This window comes from Ptychodera flava, chromosome 13 (assembly GCF_041260155.1).
Source record: "Ptychodera flava strain L36383 chromosome 13, AS_Pfla_20210202, whole genome shotgun sequence".
Lineage (NCBI taxonomy): Eukaryota > Metazoa > Hemichordata > Enteropneusta > Ptychoderidae > Ptychodera > Ptychodera flava.
Window position 1 is genome coordinate 24809779 of NC_091940.1, and position 18366 is coordinate 24828144.

Here is an 18366-nt window from a genome sequence, read left to right on the forward strand (position 1 = left end):
AGTAAAATCATTTTAATATCTCTTTAGATATCCATTTTGTATTCTCCGTGCAAATACCTTTCATTTGATATATCACTCGATAGTTAAAGTATGTTTATAGTAGTTAATAAATTTCTAATTTTATATCGCATTTATGCAAATAGGGTACCCATGTAAATTATGCAAATTAAGGGCCACGTCCGTACTTGACAGCTCCACATTGTCAATTTTCTTGAAGTAGAGATAGTAAGCTTTTAAATAACGTATGATGATGCTGTAAGATTTGGCTTTTTGTATTAAATTTTTTTAAATATTGTTATTGAAAAGGGGAAAATATTTTTCAATATAAATATGACAATATTTCAGTAAAATGAATTTAAATATATTTTTGGATGTCTTTTTAGTATTCTACATGCAAATACCTTTCATTTGATATATCACTCGATAGTTTAAAAGTATTTTTCGAGTAGTGAATAATAAATATCTAATATTAATCGCATTTATGCAAATTGGGTACCCGTAGGACTTATGCAAATTAGGGGCTACGGCCGTACTTGACAACCAAATGTTGTCTATTTTCTTCAAGTAGAGATAGTAAGCTTTCAAATGATGTATAATGTGGCTGTATGATGTGGCTGTATGTGTTCAAATTTTAAGATATTGTTATTCAAAAGGGTTAAATATTTTTTCAGTATTAATATGAAAATATTTCAGTAAAACCATTTTAAATATCTTTTTGGATATCACTTTTGTATTCTACATGCAAATACCTTTCATTTGATGTATCACTCAATAGTTTAAAAGTATGTTTAGAGTAGTTAACAATGAATTCCTAATTTTATATCACATTTATGCAAATTGGGTACCCATGTAAATTATGCAAATTAGGGGGTTATGGCCCTACTTGGCAGCTCCACATCGTCAATTTTCTTGAAGTAGAGATAATAAGCTTTCAAATGATGTATGATGTGGCCGTATGTAAGGTGGGTACATTAAGTGTGAAAAATGGGTGTGTCTGCCGCTCGCCTATCTCTAGCACCGGAAAAATATACCCTGTAACCACACATTGCGATGAGACAAAGAGAGTAAGTAAGCAAAGCGATTTTTCATACAGCGGTGAAGGTGTAACAAAGAAAGCAGACTGAAAAATCGATTGATTGATTTGTCGATCGCTCAATCAATCTAGTCATCGAACATAGCCTGACATTTGATCAGGCAGGAAATTCGTGCCCTTGGTATGTGTGGGCATGTGTTAATTTGCCGAGCCATGTGCCTCAGTCACGCTATACAGGGGAGTTTCTCCCGGAATCCGGCAGAAACTAACTCACGACTGCGCAGACTCAAAGGTAACGCGTTCAATCGCTAGGAAAACTTAGCCTGGGCTGCCAAATTCCAAATAGGTTTGTATGAAAAAAGGAGAGACACATGAGAAACCACTGCAAATGATTTTATTTTTAGAAATTCACCGACTTGAACCTATTCTAGTGTGTAGTGTACGATTAATGTCTTTGTAATATGTCAAACACAAGCCGGCTTTTGCCACATGCTGGCGCAATCTCCGCAATGAAAGGGCAAGGAGGTCTGAATTCCGTGTCCCCTTTCACAAATTCGACAGACGACAAAAGTATATGCCATTGCCAGCGTTAGCCCTTTTCTTCCGTTATATTCTCTCCCGTTATATTCTCCGTATATTTAGTTACACGTACCTTCCAGCGGTGAATATCGATCCGTTACATGTACCCAGAGTTGACAAAGCAACGAAGACAGGTATTATCCATGACATAACACCCAACGATGAGTCAGCAAATGTCTGTTGGAACAAAAAGTCAACTTCTAGAGATCAGCAGATGCCAGTTATTTCAAGTTTTAATTTTACTGATTCATCATAATGAACATGACTACTATTCGCTATGTGAACTCAGTGAAAAATCTATTTTCAGTTCTGTAACCAAGTGAGCGAAAACATTAATTTGACATCGGGTTTCAACAACATTTCACGCATATTCTTGATCAAAAAGAATAGAGATACTTCAAAAATTCATCCCCAATGAACATCCAACCCTTACACTGATGAAGTTCTCAGAATACGGAATATGTTTATTAAAAAAAGCTTTCATCGATGTTCCCTCTGCAAATATTACATATATTGTGTAACTTACTGAAATTCAATTGCTAAACGTGTCGGAAAAACTTGCGCTGCAGATATTTACAAATTTGTGAGGACCAAGAAACCTGAAGGTTAAATACTTACGACGGCAACTGCGTCTGCTCGTAAAAGTTCTGGAGGACTAAGGACTGAAAAATATGCCATGTTGGTCAAAACGTAAATAACGGTCACCAAGGTAACGGCAATGATTATAGCCAATGGAAGGTTTCTACAAAAGAGAAAAAATGAAGCATAACGTAAAATTTTATGACAACAGTGTATTTACGATCGTGATCGCAGGTCAGCATGTTAAGTGTGGCCGGTGGATTTCATCAGATTAGATACACGATTTTGTAAATGAAACGTTTATTAGCATGCCATGCATTTTACGAATTCCTAAAAGCTGATGTTTATATTCCACGGAGGATGTATATCTTAAACGGCACCTGGGAAAATCATGGGCCAAAATGCAAGAGTTTGCCGCGGTAGTTTTTAGCGATATACATCATAAAGGTGATAGAACGACGTTACGGGGTTGCCAGCTTCCCAACCGCAAGGTCACATAGACTACCCAACGAGTCGCTTGGCATATTTTTTTTATGTTTCCATGAATATTCTTTGGTTCTTGAATTCTTTCTCATGACGATTCTTTCGCCGGGTTAAGGATAGTGCTGGCCCCTTGATCACACTAATCTGAATACATGCACTTCTCTGGCGATAGAGTAACGCGAAACGAATTATGAAGAAATTCATTAGCCTTTTGCCGATATAGTCAGGCCCTAAGCCTACAGACTTGGAGCAAGTGCGGATGTCAAGCCAAAATCGTCCATAGCAAGTTACTTTAACCACAGGGGGTTGTCTAAATGTCCGTCCCCAGGGGTGGGTAGGTGTTTCGTTGTATCGCTAATAAAGATATATTCTACCAACCTTTGTGTTTCGGTCTTAACTTAGCACTGCCCTTGACAATCTTGCGTCTACGTTTTATCAACATGCTGCGTCTATTATCTGATGAGTTTGAGTGCCTAATTAGCCAAAGTAATCAAGGGTAAATTACTAATCTGTGGACGCTCTCACCAGATTATCACCGGATTAAATTTGACAAAGTCAACAACGAACGCACCAGCAAGGTATAACTGAAGACCTTGCTGGTGCGTTCGTTGTTGACTTTGTCAAATTTAATCCGGTGATAATCTGGTGAGAGCGTCCACAGATTAGTAATTTACCCTTGATTACTTTGGCTAATTAGGCACTCAAACTCATCAGATAATAGACGCAGCATGTTGATAAAACGTATACGCAAGATTGTCAAGGGCAGTGCTAAGTTAAGACCGAAACACCAAAGGTTGGTAGAATATATCTTTATTAGCGGTACAACGAAACACCTACCCACCCCTGGGGACGGACATTTAGACAACCCCCTGTGCTTTAACGCAGCATCGACAAACGTCACCTCACAATGGGAGAGATACGTCAACAACCGCTATCCCACCTTAATCAATATCGAATGACGTTGGTGAACAGAGACTAAATCAAACACTTGGCTACTTTTACAATCAGAAAAGAAGAAGTTCGAAGGAGATACTTTTTATAGGTGCTTTACAGTTACTATTATCTCACTGATAACAGAAACAAATCTTTTTACGTGAATATTGTTATTTGCAATTCCCCTGTCTTGAATACGTCTACGTATAATTAGCAGTATCACTGAAAGGAAATAATGTGAACTTCTGATCAACATTCATCAGTTAAGTTTCGGGGGGGGGGGGAGCTGGAGCATGACTAGAGAATTTTTGACATCGCCCCTAGTAGTAAATATTTATCGTAGACTTACTATTTTAGCTCTTTCGTTGATAAGGAATTGGTTCTAAGATGTCACGTATATATCAGCATCTGATTGAAAAGTTTAGTATGTACTATACTATGGTGTCCTAACTCATGAATATAATTGTATATAAGTTCGTGGATGCATATGTATGAACGAATGATTGTACCAATAAATGAATGAATTACTATGAGAACGATACTCTAACTTAAAGGGGCGTCGGACAGAACGACCAGCGCACGAATGAAATAAATAAATCAATTAAATAAGTAAACCTTTTTATATTCTTCATCTCTTCGGCCACATCATTCAAAGAACCCCTTCAGATAGGAAGATGATGGATGACAAAAAATGTAATCAGAAATGACAGAGAGATGTGCATCAATCAAAAGGTCAGATAGCGTTACAAACTGCCTTTTCACTGAAACAATGTCTTATTGCTATTGTTATTGTTATTATTATTATTAGTAGTAGTAGTAGTAGTAGTAGTAGTAGTAGTAGTAGTAGTAGTAGTAGTAGTAGTAGTAGTAGTAGTAGATATTGATTTTGTTATTGTTTTTTGTAGTCGTTGTTTTTTATCACCGTTAAACCATCGTACTCGTACACGCTGCTTTCAGGAAACCCTTGCCATCCAGTGAAAAAATAACGTACTGGTAAATTGGGATTCACAAGGAAAATTGCAAGTTTAATTTAAATTGAGATAAAGGGGTGAGGTGATTGAACTAACCAGCCAGCATATGCCCATAATCCTGAATACATTGCGAGGGCAATGTCACCAATTGAGTTTGTGCTGTTGGAAAATGCGTTCTCAAAACTGTCTGTGTGTCCTAAAAAGAAAATTGTGACATCAACTAGAACTGGTTTCGAAATTGGCATAAATAATAAATTGTAGCATTTGTGTTCTCTCAAATTTGCAAGATGCGGAAAATGCATTGCATCCGGAAAACTTTCATTATGCATTCTTGCTTTGATGATAAGAGTGAAATATTTCTAAAGGACTATTGCTTTTGGATATTATGAGATCAATTAACCGTTCTAAGAAATCTTTAAATGCAAGACTTCCTTTTCCGTCCCGGATAACTTCGGAGTGTATACATATAATATGATGTGATATCGCTATGAAACACGCCACTATAAAACAAAATTTAAAAATTCTAACCGTTTAAGGCGCTTACTGATTCCAAACTACAGCTGCTAGCCGACTGAAATTCTTTTGAACAAAAAGACATTTCAATTCTCAAAACGTGAATAATAGTGACGTCATTGACATACCTGTCGCTAGGTAGTACAGGCCTGTCCCAATGATGACGGCCGTCGCCAATAGTTTGGTATTGGAGAGGACGTTTGTAAATCGCACGGTCCATTTAGTTCCGACGCAGTTCAGAAATGACAGAAACCCTTGAATGCACCAGGAGAGACAAAATACAAGATTGTTCAGTCTATAGCATGCTTCTATCCGTACGCGAAACGGAACTTCTTCATTTGTACGTGTTTTGCATACTTTTCAAACTTGCTTATTACATGCCCCATGTGTAATATCGCACGCCCCATAGGATTCAATAGTATCTTGATGATGACGTAACATGCCGGTTGGTTATTTTACTTGCCACCTTCGGAAACTAAACATGAACATGATTGACATAGGAAATAGTGATTATAGACAAATTATGCAAAACCTTATATGACCAAAATACATTATAATTGTGATTGTCAACATTATGGTACTTAAGCCATATCAATTGAGGTGGTTGTTGTAATATGCATTGGGCGACATCCAGATTGGTTTCACACTAAGGTACCTGTGATGTTGTAAATTGCCATATAACTGGCCCTTAGCGGCTCTTTAAAAATCTTTTAAACAACAGGTAAAGAAGACATAGGTCTAAAATAATTACGATCCAAAATGTGAGCAGCAGCGGAAGAAGGGGTAACTTTAGTTAATTTCCAATCAGTTGACAATACACTTGTTAAAGATTTAGTCAATGGTTCAGCAACAACACTTGTAACTATTTTCAACCTGACAACTATAGAATATAAAGTTTGCCTGTCGTACTCAGCAATTACGCTTTGAAAAAAATATGCATTAAAATCTATAAGATACATAACAGTTATTTAGATACATCAATGCACCATTCGATGATGAAAATCGTTTTACTTTTAACAGATTTTCATCTATCATGAAAACAAAGCATACGATTGTCAAACAAATCCACAAGCTCGGAGTGAAAACTATGTGAAACAGACATGTAATAAAAACATTATTGCTCAAACAAGGAACTATGTGCCGAGGGTAGGTGACCTCTTACCCGACGTCAAGAGGGCAACAAGTCTCACGTAGCAGTGTTCCCCTGCTCACAGTTGTCAAGTTAAAATTGTTCCGGATCACCTTACACTAAATGATGATTATGCGGCCCGATACCTAATCAATCAGTTTTCGTTGAATGTTTGGGCACGCTGCTTTTAATAAATGAGACATGTAATACAACACAATGTTTTCCACTTACACAGAGCTGCTAAAGCTACGAGGCGCCTTGGTAGTTCGGGTCTAACGTCGCACTCCGAAAACAGCGGATACACGATGTAATCAGCGCAAACTAACAATACTATTGCTTGAGCCGTTGGCTTCTGGACGACCATATTAATCCACAGGTTGAGGAAGCCTGGAAGGGGACCGAACGCTTCATGGATGTAGATGTATTCGCCTCCGAATTTCTTTATAGATGTGCCTAATTCTGACATCACCAAAGCCCCAAGCAATGAGCATATTCCGCAAGCCAGCCATATAATCAAAGACAATCCAACAGAACCAGCATTCTGGAGTACTCCCTTCGGTGATATAAAAATACCCGATCCGATCATCATACCAACATTCAGAAGAACGCCATCAATTACAGTCAGCTTTTTCTTCATGCGGAAACCTTCCTGCTGTACATCGCTGCTTTTTATTTCATCTTTCGATGGCGAATCACGACGACGTACGCTGGACGTTCGATCATCTGCAGCTCCCTGTATCGTCGCCATCTTGACATGAACGGTATCAAGATTTCACTATGCGCTACATGGTATTGTGTTGTTTGGAGCACTCACTTGTACGAGGTTAAATGCATCTGGGTCGACGTTAGACCGATATCAAACTTACTGCTATCGACAAATCAAAAAGGTTGTAAAGAATAGAGAAAGGCGGTAACAAATCATAGGTCAAGCAGAACAGATTGCTGACTACTTGAATTGTCGCAAGAATAACTTGACAGACTAAAAGAATAAAAGGACAAGGGTCAATCGTTTAATGATTTAAAGGGCCAGTAATGCTAATCTTTGATTTATTTTTCTTACTTGCATTTTGAATATCAAGTACAAGTTATTATTGTTCTCCAAATAGAATGTTGAAACACCCACTATTTAGCTTGTAAACATAGCGTATATATGTGCAAAAGGCACTGCTATTGTTTACTTCTGAATTCAAGTCCGGACCAGAAGTCATTTGTCAACAATTATAACGATGCAGTTTACAAATGTACAGGGTGAGTTGACTGGCTGAAAACTGTGTATATCAATATGCTTCGGGAATAGAAAAGGATATTATGGTTGACATTAAAAACAAAAATAGTCAAAAAAATCATCAAAAGTTAGCATTACTTACCCTTCAATATTCTCAATTTCTGTTGGCTGAGTCATTTGTTATCGTAAATACGTTAAAGATGTAACGTTAAAACTAAATTCGTGCCTTTTTATGAAATTTGGAATTCCATAACGTGTTCCGTGGGTGGCCACCTTGGTGCATTATGCTTAGAAGTCAAGAGCTTAAACGCTATGAGTGAATAAGCAAGCTGACACAGTACGTTTATTATCGAAAAACTTACAATCTCTCAAAGCGTGCTTTCAGCCTTCTGGTGCCGCCGGCAACACCCCCTCGTAATCATTTGGACAAGATAGCCCCGAAGAAGAACCGTTGGCCTACAAGACGGAGCACAAATTCTCAGGAAGTAGATCTGGTGATTTGATTGAGGGGACTTCTATGCGTAACCATTGTACCACTTATTGGGCTAGAACAAATAATCTCCGCCGAACCAAAATGACCCTAATGCAGCCGACGTTTAGTCCTTACGAACGCAGAGGGAGACTTTTCACTCTGTTTAACAGATCATGCCAATCTCACCCTTGGAAGTTAAAACGTCACAGTCTCACCTTTTCAGCATTCCTTTACTTATAGGATAAGTGCCTTCAATGTAACTCTGCAACAGTCCGATATATTGCACTTGATACTATTGTAACTGCCAAAAGTAGCTTTTCGATATCTACCTTCCGATACTACCATGGCGTGGATGCTTCTTTTTTTTCTCTGTGACAGTAAGTGACAATCAAACAAGTCCAAAAGTAGTTTCTGCGGTGGGCATGAATCCTGTGAGGTTATGTCACAAGGTTACTTTTTTGCTACAGCTTTATGTTTTTATTAGCAAGCTAAATACATTTTCTGGGCTATTTTAGCTTGGTTATATTACCGAGCGTTTCCATGACTTATTCCTTTGATTGACGGTACCTATGTACGTTTCTTGACGTAGATGCAAAACATTCTTATAGGTTCTTCTGATAATCCTCAAAAATTAATGTAGATTGCGCCTCTGGGGCTGGTATTTGGACGCTGAAATTTTTCCAAAAGCTTTCTGGTCTTAACGCTTTTTGGGGGCTCCTTTTAAAGCCCTTTGAGTAAGAAAAGGTTTGACTATCTTACTTTTTAGAAAATTGAGAATTTTATTTTCTCCACGGAGTTATTAACACCGTGATGTTTATTTGTTTCTCTGGTACCAAACTTTGATAAGTGGTAAAATTATGGATATGGACAAGTTTAACATTGAGGATAAAAATACTGCTTCAGGTTTCGAAACGTAGCTTCACAAGATTTAGGTGCAATAGACACGCATTAAGAACTACCAAACTGATAATCCACTTAAAAATAAACACTTTAGTTCACTGAAAACGCAAATATAGTGTCAAAATCACCAAGTCGGTTTTTCCTTTTAAAATGTTCTAATTTTCAAAAAACCGTCTTCCTTCGGGGAATAGCTAGCGAGAGGACATCGGGATACAGAAGCAGTGTAGAGGCTCAAAGTTTTCAAAGTTAACACTGTTTATTTCTTCTACAAGGATGTTACATCCTTCTAGGTGTTGTCCCTTCTCCTTAAGGCTCGTGTTCGTAAAGACACCTCCTGTATACAATCTATGCAGCGTTTATAATTGAAATGCAACCTCTGAATAAATGTCTCTTCCTAATAATGACGTATTTGTCGCCAAGGTTCATATCAATGGCCAAGAAAAGGAACACCAGAACACTTATGTACTTGTTAGATTTCTTACAGTATGCATCTCTATCGCACATAATTAACAATTCTGAACCTGATTATTGACCTTTATGCAGAATTGACGTCAAAGTGAATATCCTCTGTAACAGTATGTAGGGTTAATTTCTTGCACTTGGTGTCGTTAATGGCAAGTGTTCAGAGGTGTAATAATATTTACTGCAGATCATTAGATCTCTATAAGTATGTCAGCCGCTTCGTACCTTACTACAGTCGTATAATGAAATGCAGGGCGTGCATGAATTTACGTTCTCAAGGCCTTTGTGTCTTTGATCGATGCTAAGTTTTTAAGTAGATCACTAGATTTGGGTAACTTTGGAATATCTTAAATTATTTGTGTACATACGGATCCACAAATGTTCAGCGAGCCCCTCGATAATAAAAACATTGACACTATGTTGTCGATAATGCACACTGAATGCACACCATGTTAATTCAAACCATGTATACATAGTTATGAGAGAGTGAAGTTTGACATTTTGTCGTAAAACTTGAGCTACAAAATACTCGGGGTAGAGTTTCCTCAGTATGTATCTGGCGGGCACCAGAAATCGGCACTTCCGCGCTCATCGGCCCCTCAGTGTCATGTGTATACGCGGAATGTATCTGTTTATAAATCTAACCTTATTGATCTGCATAGATTGCAATTGATAGACTGAACAATGAGAAAAAGCTACATGATTATGTCATCTTATGGGGAAATGCACATCACCTAAAATATCAAAACTTCTGCAAAAATGCATTAAATGATACAGACACTTATCACAAAGGATGTTACCTTCAACAAATTTAAAATAACTAGTGAGTAATTACAGAAAAAAAGTTAAAAAAGGAAGTCGACGTCCAATATCCCCGACACGGTTTCAGGAATTTCTTACACAATGGTCAAATGGTAACAACATAGTCATCGATGAAATGCATATCTCTGGCAAAAGTCTAACACAATCATATGATTTCTCGCAGCATGGTCCCCATGTATAGCACCACTTAAGGCTTGTGATCTGTGGGGCAAACTTGCAAGTACATCTGCCAGAACCACGTGAAGTTACCTGATGAAACAAAAAAGTGGTAATTGACAGTGTCATGTACTCGTTTCGTTCACTTTAAATTTCTTTTTTCGATATTGTCGCACTTGATATACCCAAATAGATTGTTTTAGGGTAGCGATCATTTATTTTTCGCACAGTTAAAATTCTTTATTTTTTTTCTTAGTCTGTACTCACTATAGCATTAAAATAATACAACTGGACGAGATGAAAAACAACACAACATATGTTAAAATATATTTGATAATTTCGAATTGATCCAAGTTGTCGAATGCGCCATGCGATTTATCTTCTAACAAGCACGGGAGAGCATCCACTTAAACATTAACCCTTGGGCGGACAGATTTCATACGATAGTGTGTTATTTTACACACAAATAATTACATGAACTAAGAGAAGATAATCGAAATATTTTCATTTTTTATCAACTATTTCTTATATTTTCAAAATACACGTTTTCTTAATCTTACCCTGTATTATTAAGTATTATGAAATACAAAAGTTTGAGTCTTGCAAACAGCACACACATACAGTGTACAATAAGCAATTGTATTATTGACAAATGAATTACAGTGCGGATGAAAATTCGCTTGTGAACGGAACTGAAATATGTACGTTCAAAGTTGCAAATAGTAGACTTTAAGGGAAGATACAATGGTATCGCTCTTCTTACGATAGTGAATGTCTTTCCCACATGATAAATATGACGACAAAAGAAAACACGGTGTGGTTACGATTGTCTGTTGACACTCACCTAATACCTTCACCATCGCTTTAGGTTTCTTCTTCCGGTAGAGTTGGCCAAGTAGGTAAACCGGAACACCACTTAGGGTCACAGCCAGACCAGTGAGGGATACCAGGGGTTCAGCATAGAACGGCACCACCACCAAAAACAAGGCAAAGAGCGAGAACACTATTGGGATCACAAGAGGAAGCTGCAAAAGAAAATGCATTTCTGTGAGTTCAAACATAATCTTTATTTGTGATAGAGGTGCGTAAGATGGCACTGTTCTGGAAGTTACACCACTCATATGGCAAACGTCGGTCGTGATATTCATTCCATTTTTTTCCTGTGTCAATTACAACAAAAGAGTCTTCTCGATCTATCAGTCTATCCATCGCTAAATCTTTTGCACCAATCCAACCAAACTTAATTGAGTGAAATTTATTTTTGTCCTAGAGATAACATAGAGTAGGGCAACCAAGCTGTTCCTGAACAAAATTTGTTGCACTTTATTTCGCTTATCAGTTTGGGAGTGTGAGGCTAAAAGGAGCGAAAGGGATCCCGTATAAGCAGCCACCTATAAATGGCGGTCACTTTTTTACGTCAGCAGGCGTGCATTTGGTATTTCAAAAAGATTTTTTTTAAAAGTCATGACATATAAAAATCTGATTCAGTTATTTAGCCTGGTTGCCTCTGAGAGCGAGAAATGTTACACGAAGAGGGCAGTGGAAGCATTTTTGCAAGTGGGAGGGGAGTATTGAATATGTAGGGGGAGCAGCAGCGGTGAAGAGGATGATTCTATTCAATTTTAATTTCATCGCGACCAAAATACCTCAGAGCAGTATACCGCTATGTTAATGTTAAAATTCAGGTGGTTGACTGCTCTTGTTCAGATAGAATGACGTACCTTGATAGGTCGATCAAGACCAGGTCTCTTGAATCTTAACCACATCAGACCAACAACACAAGTCAAGATCGATAACCATTCCACAAAACTGAAGTAATTGATGAGCGTACCGATTTCCTTAATTTGGATCATTATACTTGCCACGATTGCCTAAAATGTATATTATAGATGTAAATAGACGTAAATTATAGCACACATTACAAACACCTCTCTCTCTCTCTCTCTCTCTCTCTCTCTCTCTCTCTCTCTCCTCTCTCTCTCTCTCTCTCTCTCTCTCTCTCTCTCTCTCTCTCTCTCTCTGAGGATGGTGAGTTCGACACCCGGTATACAGAGTGACGTACTCACTGTTGAAGGATGGTGTGTTCGACACTCTTTCATCCTCATTGCTCCTCGTCCTGTAATTGCGCAATGCCTGTTGGATTATGGATTGAATAAAAACAACAATAAAATATGTACATATATATAAATATGCATATATATATATATATATATATATATATATATATATATATATATATATATATAATGGAGTGAGAAAGAGAAAGAGAGGTACTCAAACGTACTATATAAATATGCATATATTATATATATATATATATATATATATATATATATATATATATATATATATATTGAGAGAGAAAGAGAAAGAGAGGTACTCAAACGTACATATAAAACGACCGTAAAATATTTTTTTTTATTTACTGACTACATATCATCCAACAGGTATTGCCCAATCACAGGATGAGTTACCAATTACCCACTACCCAATTAAATAATATAAAATAGTCTTCTCCTGATTGGCCTATGGGTGTTGTCATGAAGATTCACTTTTTCACATGCCCAAATATAACACACGTTCTGTGGCTAGTTTTTCTCGCGGTAATTACATTATAGCTACGCCCCGAACAACTCTCGTGAGAGGATCATTTTGAGTGATCGACTTTGAAAGGGACGCCAGTGACGTCACGGTCTCTGTTGGCGACCATTTACATTAAAATGAGCAGTTTTTACAATAGTATCTTGATCACTGCTCACGCGGTTAGATGGGGTGTGGCGGAGGCCGAAAGCGAAGAGTAGGGTCTAGGCTAGTTGACCTTTTAAAAAGACTAAAGGGGGTAATGAGAGAATATCGAAGTGAGACTCATTTTATCTGTAGTAGTGTAAGATATGCATATAGTGATATATGATAATTCGACAACGATTTCCCATTAATAAATATTACTTACATTCATTAGAAGCCCCGGTAGTGGTGTACGTTTGGTCACATGGATCATGGCGGATATATCTGGGACTTGGCCTTCTCTAGCACCAGAAAAGTATACCCTGTAACCGTACAGTGCGAAGAGACACACGGAATAAGCCAAATCATTTATGATACCGAGGGCAATCAATATGCCACAAGGAAAGCAGACTAAAGGATCAATTGATTGATTGCTTGCTTTATTGATTTATTGATTTATAGATCAAGTCATCAAACATCACTATTCTTCTACGTCTATGCAGGCAGCATGTGTCCGTGTAGCAATCATTCCGATTGCCATAGCTTATTTGTGCATGCTTCGGCATCACAATATGTACTCCGCATGAAACAAATATCTGAATTGTAAATCAATTAGATATTTGTAAATACAGTTGTTACCAATTGATGAGGAGGGGAACGCAAAAAAGTGGGCTTTCAAAATGTTATGTCGCTAGGAGACGGCCGATAACTAATGATAGTTCACATGTCTCTTTTTGTCCTACAGAAATGATCTAAAGGTTGAAGAGGTTAGGCTAGTCTTCAGTGTAGTAGCTCTGTCCCTTCTATAAATGACAAAAGATGCAAGCGCTGTTACGGCTCTTAGAGTACTTTATATCCGATTAAATTAGTTTTCTCCTTCTCACGTACCTGCTAAGCAAGAACAACGATGCGTTAGCCGCTCCAAGGGTTGATAAGGCCACAAAGACGGGCATTATCCAAGACATGACACCCAATGACGTGTCAGCGAATGTCTGTTGAAATGAAAAGCAACGGACGCCAATGCTGTGTAAACTCCGTGCAAAAATCTGTTTTCTCATACCAAGTCGGATTTATTTTCAGCTCAGGTTTTAAGAAGATCGCACGCTATCTGTTGGAGGTAGAAAATTCTACCAAAGAGCACATCGCTGAATGCATGACTGTGCATTATAGCATATGCATACGTAAATCAAATATTATCGATCACACCGTAAAACTTTGCGAAATGGTATCACACGCTTATTAGACATGCGCTCAGATTCTCGACAATATGACGCGCTGTAGAAACGTATAAGTAAGGATTTCAAAAGCATGAGTCAAAAGACGTAATAGGGAAAACACATCAATACACGATTGGAACTAATTTGGGATAATTGGATGGTGAGCTAATGTCGATTTCATCTACAAATGTAATCTCATCTGCTATTCTTTAAACATTACACACTTGTTTTCATGAGTAATTTGCAATATTGCAATATTCAGCTATACGGCACCTAACACTTTTTAGAAATTTCAAAAATATGAAAATCCAATTATCCTAAATTAGTTCAAATCGTGTTCCAATAGACTTCAAGAATCTTTGACCCGCGTTCATTAGTGTTCGATTCCGAACAAACCTCGCCATATCAACAAATATATATGTATCACCAAACCTCGGCATGCTTTTGGTTATACATGACATATTAGTGGCGAATCTCTCTGAACTGATTTTGAAGTAAACAGGTTTAGGCATTGATGTGTCATGGCATTAGATATGGAAACACATCAACAAGACAAAATTGCCGAGAGGCGGTCATATTGAGTTTTGGATGGCTTGGCGATGACACTAAAATTGAAAAATCACCACAAAATGACTATTGTGCGGCAATATAGAAGATCCGATAATGAAAAAAATCAAAGCGCATATGTATGACAGAGAGATATGTCATTGTACTAACTTTGGAACGAATCGGTCTTGGCAACTCTCCAATGCGACTCTAGACATGAATAACATCTTTTATAATCTGGAAGCCTAGTACTTACTACAGCAACTGCGTCGGCTCGAAGAAGTTCTTGAGGACTAAAGCACTGAAAAATATGCTGTGATAGTCAAAACGTAAGTAATGGTCACCAATGTAACAGCACTGATGATAGCCAGTGGAAGGTTTCTGCAAAAGAGAAAAATCTAAATTTCATTTATGCTGGCATTCGTTTAAGTTATTGGCAACTTACTTGACGGACATAACTGAAGTTTGTCCTCATGACGATGAATTAATATGAACGCGTTCTGCAATTTAATGTTTATGAATATGACAATTTCTGGGTTATGTTGCCTATACGTCATCCAAACAGAATCAGATTCCACAGTATCAAGTGAAACAAAAATGGTTATTTTGATGTGGTACAGAATAAAGTCGCTTGCCCACGATATAAGTAGATCGATTCTGATTTCGTCATTTTATCGCCAGATCGTTTACATCACGAGTATACATAAGTCTCAAAAGCAAGAGAGACAAACAAATGGACAAACAAAGAAAAAAAGAAGTGGAAACAATCAGATGAATAAATATAAAGGGTTCGAATGAAAACCTTTTCATATTCTTCATTTCCTCCGCAACATAATTCGAAGAACTCCTTTAAATAGGAAGATAATGAATACAGTAAAGATAATAAGAAGTAAACGAATCAGGCAAAAATAAAGAAAACAGTGCATCGGTCAGAAGCGCATATGAATGAACATATTTATTTGAGAAAACATGTTATTATTATTATTATTATTATTATTATTGTTGTTGTTGTTGTTGTTGTTGTTGTTGTTGTTGTTGTACATCAATATATGAATGCCAGCATACTACAACCTTTAACTGTCATCGATTCCTCTTGGTTGACAAAATAATAGGTCAACTGAAAACCAATTAGAGCCTATCCAACACGCAAAATGTCGGCCTATATATTGAACTAGTGGACAATAGTAGTATTCTTGTTTAACAAAACTTAGCAAATCAAATATTTACCGCATCATTTATAGAAGAAGTCAAGAATGCAAACCTAGGCACGATTTTGCAAACGACACAGTGAAAGATAAAAAAGTGATTTTGAAATCATTCGTTCTCACACCCTAATTGAACAGACGAGTGTAAGAGTAGTTGATTCCAAAAACAGAGAAAATTACACACGTTATTAAAGCACATTTCAAAAAATATATCAATAATATTATTATGGATCAAAAAGTAAAAGTTTCTTTTCAATCAAAACTAATATTTTTGAAAATCATTATTTCCAAAGGCTTCTATTTAACTATTATAAACGCCAGCAGGAGAGCTGATGTAATTGCTGTGTTGCTATTTCAATCATCAGTATCATCACCAGCACCGTCGTCGTCATCTTATCACCGTCATTGTATAAGCTTTGTGTTGTCTCCGTATAACAAAGTAATAATGTACATTATTTACTTTATGTTAGTACTAATATCACATTTCATATGAGAACTTGCAAGTTACGTTTAAATCAAGTTAAAGGAGTAAGGTGTTTGGACTGACCAGCCAGAATATGCCCATAAACCTGAATACATCGCCAGAGCGATGTTACCCACTGAGTTCGTGCTGTTTGCAAAAGCATTCTCGAAGTTTTCTGTGTGTCCTGAAATGTAAAGTTTCTGTTAGAACCGGGTTTGGAAATCGTCAAACCTAGCAAATTGCGCATACGTGCACTGTGTATTGAATGCTGACAACTCAATTACAAAAACCTGCTATAGATAAGACTGGTCGTACTACATTAGTAGCGAAACTTAAAGTGAGAATTGTGTGATGTATTTAGCAGGAACTTTCTCTGTTTGTTGGACTTCTCAACTAGAGAGTTTAAATCGTATAAGAAAGGGAAATCTAGAGACAGTTTACATGTAAATAATAGAGAACGAGAAATCTGGAAAAAAAGGTGGGAACCTCTACAACAGTGATCATAAAAATGATCGAATGAGGGCGTCAGTGCTTGTAAAGTATTGCATTGTCTTCTACTCAAAGTTGCAGGTAATATCGGTACTTGTCCTAAAAAGCCACTGGATCACAATACACAAAAACCTGTATATGGTCAATGTTGACAGAATAGTGACGTCATTGACATACCTGTCCCTAAGTAGTACAGGCCTGTCCCAATGATGACGGCCGTCGCCAATAGTTTGGTATTGGAGAGGACGTTTGTAAATCGCACGGTCCATTTAGTTCCAATGCAGTTTAGAAATGTCAGGAACACTTGAATATAGCGGAAGAGAAAAGAAATGAAAAGAGTTTTCAGTATACATGTATAACATGCACCTCAAGATGAAACATTCAAATCACTTCTTTTAATAAAAGATTGTACATGTAACTTTTAGCATACTTTTCAAACGATCATGTCGAGATGTATAACTACCATTATGCCAAAAATGTGATTCTTTGCCTCTCTTTATAAAAGAAGGTGGATGTCATGAACTTTTTCGATCATTTAGTCAAATGATCGATATTTCATTAAGTCTTTCCTCGTGCAAATCAACGTAATTAGAAAAACTCTCTCTACTTACACAGAGCTGCTGAAGCTACGAGACGTTTTGGTAGCTCTGGGCTGACGTTACATTCAGAAAACAGTGGATGTACTATGTAATCAGCGCACACCAACAGTATAATTGCCTGGCCCGTTGGTCTAAGAACGACCATTGAAATCCATAGGTTGAGGAAACCGGGAAGGGGACCGAATGCTTCATAGATGTAGATATATTCGCCTCCGAATTTCTTTATAGATGTGCCCAACTCTGCCATCACCAGAGCCCCAAGCAATGAACCTATTCCACAAACCAACCATATGATCAAAGACAACCCAACAGAACCAGCATTCTGGAGTACTCCCTTCGGTGATATGAAAATACCCGATCCGATAATTACACCAACATTCAGAAGGATGCCATCGATTAAAGTCAGCCGTTTTTTGATGCGAAAACCTTCCTGCTGTACATCGCCATCATCATTCGATGGCAAATCACGACGGCGTACGCTGGACATTCGATCAGCTGCAGCTTCCCCTGTCGTCGCCATCTTGCCATGAACGGTATCAAGATTTGATTGTGCTTTACTTGGTACTGTACATTGTTTTGCACAACATCTACATAACTGGGTTGATTGAAATCTACAGTGGTGTTATCAATCATGCCCACAACACGACAAAGGACAGCCGGGCCTGACAGGTTGTAGACTACTTGGTATCAAGAATAATTTAATGGGCTCTTTATAATTCATAAAATGAAAAAAGGCCCTTAATGTTTGAAACAATTCATATTCACACTTTCTGATAGTGTTATTCTTTTGTAATCAGAAGTACGAACATCATTTACGCCAAAGAGTTAACACCGGTAGCATTTTCCCGTCCTTTGTGGCCTTAGTT

General features: G+C 37.5%; 2 protein-coding genes across 5 annotated transcripts; both read right to left on the reverse strand.

The window, feature by feature from the left end:
• Positions 1–822: 822 nt before the first annotated feature.
• Positions 823–7010, reverse strand: LOC139147911 (Y+L amino acid transporter 2-like). Its single transcript, XM_070719132.1, has 7 exons — positions 6452–7010; positions 5220–5345; positions 4675–4774; positions 4223–4267; positions 2231–2354; positions 1686–1789; positions 823–1032 (listed from the first exon to the last, which is right to left on the reverse strand). The coding sequence occupies exons 1-7, from the start codon at positions 6966–6968 to the stop codon at positions 972–974; spliced, it is 1077 nt and encodes a 358-aa protein (XP_070575233.1). The 5' UTR covers positions 6969–7010; the 3' UTR covers positions 823–971.
• Positions 7011–8286: 1276 nt separating this feature from the next.
• LOC139147913 (large neutral amino acids transporter small subunit 1-like) lies at positions 8287–18099 on the reverse strand. Of its 4 annotated transcripts, none has more exons than XR_011555832.1 (10): positions 17513–18099; positions 17079–17204; positions 16497–16596; positions 15547–15591; positions 15001–15125; positions 13870–13973; positions 13208–13304; positions 11979–12128; positions 11102–11282; positions 8287–10350 (listed from the first exon to the last, which is right to left on the reverse strand). XR_011555832.1 is itself a non-coding variant. In XM_070719133.1 (10 exons), the coding sequence occupies exons 6-10, from the start codon at positions 13944–13946 to the stop codon at positions 10289–10291; spliced, it is 567 nt and encodes a 188-aa protein (XP_070575234.1). In that variant the 5' UTR covers positions 13947–13973; positions 15001–15125; positions 15547–15591; positions 16497–16596; positions 17079–17204; positions 17513–18043; the 3' UTR covers positions 8287–10288. The 4 variants fall into 4 exon arrangements, 2 of the variants coding, with proteins under 2 accessions (XP_070575234.1, XP_070575235.1); XM_070719133.1 differs by having other exon boundaries at positions 17513–18043; XR_011555833.1 differs by lacking the exon at positions 15547–15591.
• Positions 18100–18366: the final 267 nt, after the last annotated feature.

Bases quoted from the DNA above. Each gene is read 5' to 3' on its own strand.
- LOC139147911 (XM_070719132.1), bottom strand. From the start codon at position 6,968: ATGGCGACGATACAGGGAGCTGCAGATGATCGAACGTCCAGCGTACGT. The intron at 4,775-5,219 runs GTATGTCAATGA...TTTTCTTTTTAG, and splicing joins CCTGTACTACCTAGCGACAG to GACACACAGACAGTTTTGAG. The intron at 2,355-4,222 runs GTTTACTTATTT...TCTCTTTTGTAG, and splicing joins GAGATGAAGAATATAAAAAG to AAACCTTCCATTGGCTATAA.
- LOC139147913 (XM_070719134.1), bottom strand. From the start codon at position 13,946: ATGTCTTGGATAATGCCCGTCTTTGTGGCCTTATCAACCCTTGGAGCG. The intron at 13,305-13,869 runs GTACGTGAGAAG...GTACGGTTACAG, and splicing joins TCGTTGTTCTTGCTTAGCAG to GGTATACTTTTCTGGTGCTA. The intron at 11,283-11,978 runs GTACGTCATTCT...TTTCTTTTGCAG, and splicing joins GTCTTGATCGACCTATCAAG to CTTCCTCTTGTGATCCCAAT.